General features: G+C 37.2%; 1 protein-coding gene across 1 annotated transcript; it reads left to right on the top strand.

The window, feature by feature from the left end:
• Nucleotides 1-422: 422 nt before the first annotated feature.
• Nucleotides 423-8,718, top strand: LOC131640036 (uncharacterized). The gene is made up of 2 exons (XM_058910451.1): nt 423-911; nt 8,668-8,718. Exons 1-2 carry the CDS (start codon nt 423-425, stop codon nt 8,716-8,718), a joined length of 540 nt encoding a protein of 179 aa, XP_058766434.1.
• Nucleotides 8,719-12,206: the final 3,488 nt, after the last annotated feature.

The following is a 12,206-nucleotide window of genomic DNA, read 5'->3' as shown; positions in this document are numbered from 1 at the left end:
CTGGTCGAAAAGAGCATGCAATATACTACCTTAGCAAAAAGTTTACCGACTGTGAAACAAGATACTCACTGCTCGAGAAAACTTGCTGTGCTTTGGCATGGGCTGCTCGCCGACTAAGACAGTATATGTTGAACCATACCACTTTATTGATATCTAGAATGGATCCTATCAAATACGTGTTCGAAAAGCCTGCTCTCTCTGGACGAATAGCAAGATGGCAAATGATATTAACCGAGTATGACATCCAATATACGACTCAAAAAGCAATCAAAGGAAGCGTAGTGGCAGATCATTTGGCACAACAAGCTGTGGACGACTATCAATCCATGAGTTTTGAAATTCCAGATGAAGATGTTATGTTTGTTACTGACTGTGAAGAGCCTGGTCCGGATGAAGGACCTGAACCTGGATCCTGATGGACTATGATTTTCGATGGAGCTTCAAATGCACTTGGTAATGGTATTGGCGCAGTGATTATCTCTCCTAAAGGTGAACACACTCCATTCACCGCAAGGTTATGTTTCGATTGTACCAACAATATGGCCGAGTATGAAGCGTGTATCTTAGGACTCCGAGCTGATATCGACCTAAGGATCAAGTTCCTAGAAGTATATGGGGACTCTGCCCTAGTCATCAGTCAAGTCAAAGGAGAATGGGACACGAAGCATTCTAATCTCATGCCTTATAAAGAATTGGTGTTGTCGTTAATTACATATTTTGAAGAGATTACTTTCGAACATATTCCCCGAGAAGAGAACCAATTAGCCGATGCATTGGCTACTATGTCATCCATGTTCAAGGTCAGATGGGATAATGAGGCTCCTGTAGTTACCATAAGAAGACATGATGAACCTGCACACTATTACGAGATAGTTACTGATGAGGTCGAAGAAAAGCCATGGTTTCACGAAGTAAAAAGATACCTCGAGACTCAAGAATACCCTGAAGGGGCATCTATCAATGACAAGAAGTTCTTAAGTAGGTTCGCATCCAAATTCTTCTTGAGCAATGGAACCTTATACAAACACAATCATGATTCAACCCTGCTTCGTTGTGTAAACAAGAAAGAAGCTGAAGAGATCATGGAAGACCTGCACGATGGTACCTTTGGAACTCATTCTAGTGGACATACTATGGCTAAAAAGATTCTAAGGGCCAGATATTATTAGTCCACTATGGAAGCTGACTGTCACCAACATTCTAGAACATGTCACAAATGCCAGATATACGCCGACAAAGTACACGTGCCTCCTGTTCCTCTAAATGTTCTGACCGCCCCTTGGCCTTTTGCAATGTGGGGCATTGATATGATCGGAGAAATTAAACCTACCGCCTCCAATGGACATCGCTTCATCCTAGTGGCCATTGATTACTTCACCAAATGGGTAGAAGCTGCTTCCTTTGCTTCCGTAACCAAGAATGTGGTGGCTCGATTCATTAAACACAATCTCATCTGTCGATATGGAATCCCTGAAAGGATTATCACTGATAATGGTACCAATTTGAATAACAAGATGATTACCGAGCTCTGCACACAATTCAATATCAAACACCACAACTCTTCTCCTTATAGACCGAAAATGAATGGCACTGTAGAGGCCGCCAACAAGAATATAAAGAAGATTGTGCAGAAAATGACTGTGACTTACAAAGATTGGCACGAGATGTTACCATTTGCTCTTCATGGTTACCGTACCTCCGCACGTACATCAACTGGGGCAACCCCGTTCTCACTAGTCTATGGTATGGAAGCTGTGTTACCGATCGAAGTTCAGATTCCATCTTTGAGGATCATGAAAGAGGCAGAGCTAGACGAAGACGAATGGATCCAGACTCGACTAGATCAGATAAACCTGATTGACGAAAAGAGGCTCGCGGCTGTTTGTCATGGACAATTATATCAGAAGCGTATGATCAAGGCATTTAACAAAAGAGTCAAACAACAAGCTTATCAGACTGGTGACTTGGTTATAAAAAGGATTATTCTACCACAAGGTGATCCTAGGGGCAAGTGGACACCCACATATGAGGGACCATTCGTAATCAAGAAAATATTTTCTGGAGGAGCAATGATACTCACTACCATGGATGGCGAAGACTTTCCGCATCCCGTGAATGCTGACATAGTCAAAAAATACTACGCATAAAAAAGACCCGCTAGGTCGACGTACCTAGGCAAAAATAAGGGCACCCCGACAAACCAAAAGGGTTTGGGCAAAGATTAGGGATAAATATAAAAAATATGTACACCCGTCAAGTTGAAAACCCGAAAGGGCGACTTGGGCAAAAAAGGGTATCCTGGTAGGCTGAAAACCCGAAAGGGCGGCCTAGGCAAAAGTTAAGGATTTAAGCGTACGACTATGTCTCGTTCAGATCTCTCATCAATCAGATACATCTACAACATCAAGTTCAAAGGGCTCAGATCGATTCAATCATCTTTCTCCAACAAGCATGGGATGAGATGCTCGAAGACATAATAACAATAGCAGAATTGAAACCCAATAGGATTGTTTCTACATAGCTATCTTTCTTTTGTTTTATTTTGTACCTTTTTCAAAAAACACACAATATGTTCTTTATTCTGCCTATTCATGGCTTTTCTTAATACAAGTTGCTTTCTTTACTTCAATTTTTTTCACTTCTTTTTCGAATACGCGAACGTCCAATGTTAACTTTGAGTGAGCATATGCATATGAACATGATTATCATTTATCTTTGCTTTCGTAAAAATATCTATTAGATCGTTAGGTAGGAAAGGCGAGGAGACAATGTCTAAAGTAACCCAGAAGTCTTTCTTGCAAAGTCTACAATCTGAAGGAATCCCCACAGAGCTAGAAGATCATATTCCCCACAGAGTAATCGTCAAGAAGACATCTTCAAACACTCTCGTCCAACAAAAGATGAAGATCCCCAACAGAGATTATATCTTTAACATTGTCATTTCTCCAACACTTTGCTCTTCTCCAAACATGGCTTATCAATATCTCTCATCCTCAGTCAGGGTACATCGAGTTACTGGATATCCCCAAGCAAAAATCATAAATCCCCAGCTGAACATCTTCAAGGATACAGAGATTTATTTTCTCAATCAAGACTACATGAATCATATTCACATATCACATGTCATAAACATATTCATACAATTGCATACATGTTCATGCATAATACATAAAGCATCGCGACAAGTGCGTACATAAAATGCGAGGTTCTCATTTATTTTGAGAATCCCGTCACATAAACACATTACATGCATCATGACATGGCATAAAAAACTAACTTTACCTTTTTCAGGTTACTACTGCAATCAAAATAAACATTACCTACCTTCAAATCTAAGTCGATACCTTTGACGGTTCCTTAATGATCTACCTTTGGAGTTAAGTCGATACCTTGGACGGTTCCTTAATGATCCATCTTCAGAGTTAAGTCGATACCTTGGACGGTTCCTTAACAATCTACCATCAGACCTAAGTCGTTACCTTTGACGATTCCTTAAAGGTCTACCTTTAGAAATTAAGTCGATACCTTGGACGGTTCCTTAATGATCTACCTTCAGAGTTAAGTCGATACCTTGGACGGTTCCTTAACGACCTATCTTCAGAGTTAAGTCGATACCTTGGACGGTTCCTTAACGATCTATCTTCAGAGTTAAGTCGATACCTTGGACGGTTCCTTAACAATCTATATTCAGTTTTAAGTCGATATCTCAGACGATTCCTTAAAACAGCCAACTTTTCAAAAACTAAAAGTAGTTCTGTAACGATCAACGATCAAACAACTAGTTCTCAAGCACTCCAAACATAAATACATGACTTACTAGATGGCATCCTCAAGCCCATCCCCGACAAAGGTAAATTTCTTGGTATTCTAGTGTTCAATCAGCTTCCACCTTCAGATACCTACTGGCACACAAACCACTCTACATCTTCAGGTTTAAGACAATTGAACAGGGGCAGCTGTCATACCCCAAAATTTGCCCATACATTTTTCCTCATTCCAATACAAATCAGTACATAAAGCTCATAGACACATTCTCCTACACAAAGGCTCTGAACTAGGGTTTGGTTCACTCAAAGGAAAATCACTGAATCAATGGCTCCAAAGCATCTCATATGGCTCAATACATCTCACATTATCCCTATGACAAGTATCAAGGCTCATTTCAAAGAATTGGTATCTCAGTTGTTCAGAAAGTCAACAGTCAACTAAGTTAACATAAAAGTCAACTGTGGCCAAAACAAAGTCAAAACTCCTGATTTTTTGTCAAGATCCTCATATTGAAGTATCATTCACCATTTGATCAATAATTGATCATGGTTCATCAAGGAAATATCAAAAATCAACAAACCAAAAAGTTTCTAAATTAGGGTTTTGTATAGGAAAAGTCAACTGAACTTTGACCAGTCATAACTCTCACATGGAACATCCAAAATTTTCCATCCAAAGCTTATTTTGAAGGAAATTTGATTCTCTACAAAATTGTGTCTCACATGCCAAGTCTAAAAATGCTTCATTTGAGAGATATGGACCAAAACATTATAGGTTCTTTTCAAAAGTCAACAAAAAGACACTTTTTTCAAAGGGACATAAAATGAGAATGGAAAAGAATTTTGATATGAGACCAAAGACACTGGTTATAGGACTCTCTAAGGTTTCTAAAAAGTCCTAGAACACCTCCATACCTCAAAAATTGAGAGATATTGGCCTTCCTAAAGTTGGACTATTTTGGAGGGAAAAATGTGAAAGAACTTGACTTTTTTTGCAAATAGGCCCAAGTTGTGTTGACTCAATTTTGATCCCCAAGTACCCAAGAGCCCAAAATATCTTTGCCACGAAAATATATGATTAATTTGATTTATTTTGATTTTTTATTCCAATTAAAAAGAATTAAAAGCATGTAAATTAGAAGAAAATCAATTATTTTATAAAAGATATGATTTGGATTCATTTTAATCATCAAATATACTTCAAAATCAATATAATTTCGTGCATAGGTAATTGGGAGAAGATTGAATCAATATTGGCCATAGTTGGAAAATTTCAAAATCATATTTTCAATCAAATTTTTCAAACAAGTAATCAAAGATTCAAAAGGATTTGTTCTTATTTTGTTAACCTAAACTATTCCACTATATATACATGATCATTCCAGACCCCTAGGGTTACAAAAAATTTTGCCTCAAGAACTACTAACCCGAATTCAAAAAGGCACAAAAATTCAATCTCAAATTCTGAGTTACAGAGCGATTCAAGGGATTCCAAGTATTGCAATACACCCTCTGAAGGTTCCTGGAACTGTTTAGATCGTCGCACGCAAGCAACACCCCCAGAATTGCCTCCATTAAGCCACGGTATGTAGGAATCTAAACTCGTTCAATTGCTCTAATTCACATGGCATAATCATGTTTTAATTGCATAAATCTGTTTATTATGATGTGTGGATCGTTTCTGGTTGGTAAATTGTTTAGTTGCGTGCATATATTGTGAAACACCATTGTTGGGTGTTAGGTTTCGTTTTAGGGTTTTTGTATGCAGGAATTTTTATGCAAAATTGAGGTTGTGTTCGAGTTCGTGGGGCCTAGACGAACTCATAGATGGCCTCGCGAAAGATTTTTATGTGTGTTTGGGGTTATTCGTAAGCTGGCCGGCTATGGTGACGGACAGGCGTCCGTAGGTAAAAACCAGGGTCTAAGACGACGGCTGGTTGGAGAAGACAAGGACGTGGCACGCGTTGATTGGCCCAGTTTGAAATTCTGCCTGGCGCGCGCGTTTGGAGAACAGCCAGATCCAGCGTGTTTCAGTCTTGTGCGTACGGTGCACCTTCGTCTCAGCAGCCATCAGATCTTCTCCCAGGCTCATCCAACGCTTCCAGATGCGAGTGCACACCATGATCCACACGCCTGCGCCACACTGAATCAAAGTTAAGTTTTCTTTAATTTTTTTGTTATTTATAATTATACAGCCTTTTATTTACATTTATATATATATTTTCAGCCAATCAAATTTTGTTATATATATATATAAATTATATGTTTTTTATAAAAAACTATTTTCTTATTTATTTCATAAAACATTTATTATATATTTTAATTATAAATAAGTATTAAAATTGATTTAATTATTTAAAAACCTTTAAAATTTCATATTTAATTCATTAAAATTCTAAAAAATTCAAAAAAATTGTTTTTGTTCTCGATTAAATTATTTCGTCCTGATTTAATTAATTAGGTCGCGAGACCAATAATTAATTAAATCTCTTATGTTCTCTTATTTGATTTACACGTAATTAGGATTTTTAGCGAACATCTCCTACACTAAAAACTATATTTTTCGTATGGCTTTTCAGGGTTACCTTTCGAGTGCCTCCAGACAATGCGCCCGATCAAGACTCAAAGCTAAGTATTTTATTTATTCAAAGTCTATTTTGTTTCCTTTTTGATTTTAGGGTTTGCCCTTTATATTTTCTCGAACTGTGCATACATTCACTCCCTCTGTTTTTTGTCTTTGCCTTGTTACTTTCAGGGTAACTTTGAGCCTCCTCCGACTGTCAACCATGTCAGATCAAATCCCAATGCAAAGCTAAGTATTGTTTATTTATTTATTATTAATTTCTTTATCCTTTATTTTATTAGGGTTAACCCTAATTGTCCCCGAACCGATAATGCACTCACCCTCTTTTGTTTGCCATTTTTCTTTCTTTCAGGGTTTGTCAAATGCCAAAGCTACGTCATTGGTAACCCTAAATCTCTTCTGTTTTTATTATTATTACTTATGTAAAACCCTATTAAGGGATCCGCTGGTTTCATTTTCCCCTTCCCCATACTATTGTTATTACTTTATATTGCTGCGTGGTTAGTAATCCTAGGGAGTGATAAACCATGAACTGAACGTAGAATCATTAATTATAAGATAAATATCTGAATTGAACCACATGATTGTTGCACACACGCACGCTTTTATAGTAATCCCTCTGTTGCCTTGTTGCCTGTTGCCTGTTGCCTGTTGCTTTTTGTGTTTTTTGCAGAATAGCCAGTCCCTCGGATATGAGGATACCTCAGCCATGTTGCCTCGATAAAAGATCATGGTCCCTAATGAGGCTGCCTTCGATATACTAACATGATCTCGACCCTCGGAAGTTGCCTACGGAAAAAGGCTGAGGTATCTTCTGGTTGCCTACAATGAAGGCTATTCTGGTCCTCCCCTTAGACTACCTGCCCCTCTATGGCATGGGTCAGTCTTATGGCGAAGGATATTTCGACGACCCTTTAACCTCCAAATGAAAGGCTTCCTGCCCCTTATGCCAAGGATAGACCCTTTCACCCTGAAAGGCTGAAAGAACTGACTCTTCAAAATTATAAGGTAAATTGCCCTTAAATTGCTTTGCCCTGCTCTGAAATTTTTCTTTCAAATATTCTTTCTCAAAATTCTTCAATGTGGCTACGCTCATTTACGAGCTAAAGTCCACATCTTCTTCTTCTACATTTCTGAAACAAAAAAGAGCAAAGCAAATTAAGAGCCCATGGAAAACCATGGATGCAAAGGGTGCCTTACACCTTCCCTTTGCATAATTACCCCCCGAACTCAAATCTTTTTAGGGTGTTTTCCTGTTCTTTTAGCCTTTCCGATATTTGGATAAAATAAAAGTCGGTGGCGACTCTTGCTTACCGCGACATTTTCGATTATAAAAGTCAGTTCACCGTATTACAACATCTCAAGATGATAAAAATTGAGCAAAATACAAGTTGCGGAAGTTGAACAATTTTGAAGAAGTGCATGAAGAGAAATGCTTGTCAAAATCAATTTTCTTCCAAATGGGCCCAAGTTCTTTTGTTCTAAACTCATTCATAAGCCCATATATGGTCTCTACACTCAATAGCACGTCCCTTGCTATTTTATTTTATTTATTTTGGAATTATTCCCATTTAAATACAAATTAAATTAAGTAAAATATGGAAACAAGGAACAATTGTATATGGGCTTCGCTTTCACTTGTCTTGAGGTCCAAGATAGCCCATATAACATGTCAATTTCGTGTACAAGCTTCAAGGGCAAGAAAAAGCCAATTTTGGAAAGATTTCATGTTGATTTTCCAATAAAATATTTTCATTAATACAAGATATTATGGACACAAAACCTAACCCTAGGGGATCCATATATATTAAAAAAAGATTCATAAAAGAAGGGGGGCGAAAATTGGACATGGAGGACTAGGGTTTGCATTCCAAAAAGTTCACATACAAACTAGATTTTCGAGTTGACACTTGGGGGCCTTTTCAAGAGCTTTCCAGGACTTCATCGTGCTCCAGAGGTTTCAAGGAGTAACTCCAGGCTCCAAGAAACGACCAAAAGCTCCTGAAACGTTTCATACGTGAACATCATTAGTGTACTATCTCTCGAATCCATATCTCCAATATTATTGCGTTTTGAATGAAACTAATATTACTAATGCGTTTCTAATATCCTATAGACCAGATTAGGGCCATCACATATCACATGGAGGTTGTAACGCATAGAGCAGGATATGCCATTGCTAGGGCATCGAGCTCATGGTGGTTCGGTTCCCACGTTACAAGCCGTTTCAGTTCTTGAAACCATTACCATTGGATTCGCAGCGTATGCTTTAGGCGATCTGGGTTGGTTTCGCTTTTGTTCCGGTCGTTTTTGCAGGTTCCCGACGCTCTCCTCGCCGGAGAAGATGACCGGCGTCGTCGCTGGTGAAGGGGATGACTGGGTCAACGCACGCGTGGCTAGGGGACGCATCGTGATTGGTCGAGTGTTTTTTTCTGATTCTCTCTCCAGATATCAATGGCCAGTCAATGGTCTCCTGGGTCCCACGTTTATTTTTTGAATTTCCCACATGAATTTTTGTTTCATATATTATTATTTTGGGTGAGGTATCTACTGACTTACACGTGCAGCCTGATTGGTAAGGGAGATCTTGATGTCACTATATAGACCTGGGTTCGATCCTTGGGTCTGTATCATTATTTTGGCCATATATTCCTTCATATTCCAGCACGCGTAACATACACAAAGCCCACCATACACCTTCAATTATCACCCTTAGATCTCCAATAATCCAGATCTAACGTCCAAGGATTTGCACCTCCATCATGCTCCCTCAACAAGCTGCCACACAAGATCCCAACCAGGTTCTTTTTGTTATAATTTTACATTTTTATTGTTTAATTATTTAGATTAACTTAATAAATCAAATTCTAATTTAATCAAACTATTTAATTAGTTTAGAAATATAATTAGGATTAGGATTATTTTAGGTTTTTTAGGAATTATATTTTCTCGATTTATCCCGATTATCCGAGTTAATGTATTTTAATCGATATGAATTAATAAAAACCATAAAAACCCTAGAAGTTAATTCTCCATTAGGGTTCGCCCAATCCCATTGGCCATTCGGCCGGAGTTTTTTTAGGATTTAATTTGTTACTCGTTCCGACTAAACCTATTAGTCGCAATGATTAACAATCGATTAATTTAATTAATCAAATCCAACAATAAAAAACATCAATCCTAATCCCCTTTAACAGATAAATGGCGGATGAATATCTATTTCATCCCGCTTTCGAATTAGTCGACTCTCTATGTCGTACTGATCAAATATCTGAATAAAGCAATAAAATAATTTAATTGATCCTTTATTTAAATTCTCCCTTCGACCCGACTAAATCTACTAGTCGCATTAGACGAGAGATAAAAATATCAAATTTAAAATACATTCAATTTGCTGCCCGCGACGATCAATCTATCGATCCGAATAACCAGCAATGTCCCGTAATCTGTTAGCTATAATGATCAAATCTATTGATCATCGCATCTGACAGTGACATATTAAAACCAGGGTTGTACGCCCAAATCTTAAAACACACTAAACCACGATACTACGGATTTTCATCCTTTCAACCCTGCGATGTTCACAACTACGATAAGGTAATTCAAAATACCTTCGAACTTCGCATTTCAAAACAATTTCAAAACAACTTCAAATACAATCAAATTTCAATTCTAAGGCGTACAATCCTGTGCCCGAACTACGTTGACTCTGATTCTCCATAAGGAGATACGTAGGCACTTGGATAACCAAGGCGAGTCCCCCTCCCTAAAATCTCAATTTAGTTCAAATCTCTATTACTACCCTTTTCAATTCTTTAGCTATTAACTTAATAATTTTAGCCATAAACCTATACCTTAGATTCAAAGCCAATAGGAAAGGGTTGAGGGTGCCTAACACCTTCTGTAATACGGTGAACTGACTTTTAAAGAAATGTCGCGGTTAAGCAAGAGTCGCCACCGACTTTTATTTTATCCAATAAGAAAGGCTAAAAGAACAGAAAAAGACCTTTTAAAGATTTTGAGTTCGGGGGGTAATTTATACAAAAGGAAGGTTTAAAAAACACCCTTTGCATCCATGGTTATCCATGGGCTCTTAATTGCTTAGCTCACTTTGTTTGAATTGTTTGAAAAAGTGGGGTGTAAATAGAAATTTGAATAAGAACTTTAGCTTGTAAATAAGCGTAGCCTTTTTGAAAATATTCTTTGGAAAAAAGAAATGGGAAAAAGATTTTGAATTTGAATTTGAAAGAAAAAGCAAGCAATTAATAGCAACTACCCTAAGTTTTAAAAAACGTTCTTTTAGCTTTTCAGGGCGAAAGGATCTATCCATACCATAAGAGGGCAGAAAGTCTTTCAATTGGATGTGAAGGGTCATCGAGAAATTATCGTTCGCCACAAGACTGTCCCATGCCATAAAGGGGGCAGGTAGTCTAAGGGAAGGATATAATAGTCATTTAATATTTTTAGGCATCATGCGAGGATACCTTAGCAATTAGGACAATCATTTTTATAAGGCAACCTCGAGGGAGTTTCAATAACTTTGAAGGCAACATTGCTTTAGGTATCCTCGGAATCGAGGGACTTGACTATTTAAAGGCAACAATAATTAAGGCACCAAGGCAGCAGGTGATAAGGCAACAGGCAACAAGAGGGGTTACCCTAAAGGTGTGTGTGTGGCACAATCACGTGGTTAACTTCTATGACATTTATCTTGTATTTCAGTGATCTATGTTCAGTTCATGGTTTATCACTCCCTAAATTACTAACCACGCAGTTAAAAATAAAATAAAGGCAGAAATAAAATTTCCTACGCTATTACAATAAACACCTACGGGGATGGGGAAAGACAGAAAACAAAAAAAAGCAATAATTAGTAAAAATTCATGAATGTCTTGATCTCCCTCGAGCCTCTGATCATCTGAGAATTAAACGAAAAATAATAGGATGAGTGTATTGATTATTCGAGGCAAACCCTATTTTGAGGGAAAGGCAAAAATAAAAGCAAAATAATATTTAAATAGGAAAAGAATTAAAAACTTAGATTTTGATGGTGCATAGTCGGAGGATCTTGGCTAACCCTGAAAAACGAAGAAGAGAAAGGGAAAGAATTGGGCGCGAAAATAAAAGCAAGGAGAATGAAAAGGCGAATAGAATATAGTAAAAAAAAAGGTTAAAACCTAGACAAACTCAAAGGTTAAAATCTAAGGGCAAAAACTTATAGTTAATAGACAACTCTTGCATTGTTGATATTAGGCTAACAATTTACATAAAGGTTTCCCTCAGTTATCTACGATTCGTGAAATTTAAAGGCTAAGCCTTGAATTATTTGTTAAATTATTTAACCTAATTAATTAAAAATTATTAAACCTAAAATTAAACTAATTTTAAATCAATTATCTAGTTATTTAATCTAAAACACTATATATTAATTAATTAAAATAAATTTACTAATAATAATAATTAAAAAGAAAATGAAATTCTAGGTAAAAAATTAAAATATAAACCTAAAGGCTTTTGGTTGTAGTAAAAAAAACAGTTTTTTTAAAATAATTAATTAAAAAACAATAAAGAGAAAAAGAAAAAAAAGAAATAGGACTCAGCTTTGGATCCTGTGCGGTAGTCCTTATGAGTTCCATGGTAGACTTGCAGGTATGTAGGCGCTGGATCTGAATTCGTATCGATCAAGTGGTAACGACAGAAGGGCGCACCATAAGCATCCATTTGTAGCGGGGAAAATCTGACATCGAAGCCATGGGATTGACTCGAATCAATATTCCGTTTTGAAATCGCCACCGCGCTTTATTTTTTCAAAGGAAAAGGGAAAAGAACGTAAAACCCAAAGTTTTGTTTTAAAA

This window comes from Vicia villosa, unplaced genomic scaffold, assembly GCF_029867415.1.
Source record: "Vicia villosa cultivar HV-30 ecotype Madison, WI unplaced genomic scaffold, Vvil1.0 ctg.002905F_1_1, whole genome shotgun sequence".
In the NCBI taxonomy this organism is placed as follows: Eukaryota; Viridiplantae; Streptophyta; class Magnoliopsida; order Fabales; family Fabaceae; genus Vicia; species Vicia villosa.
This window is presented reverse-complemented; position numbering and strand designations above follow the sequence as displayed.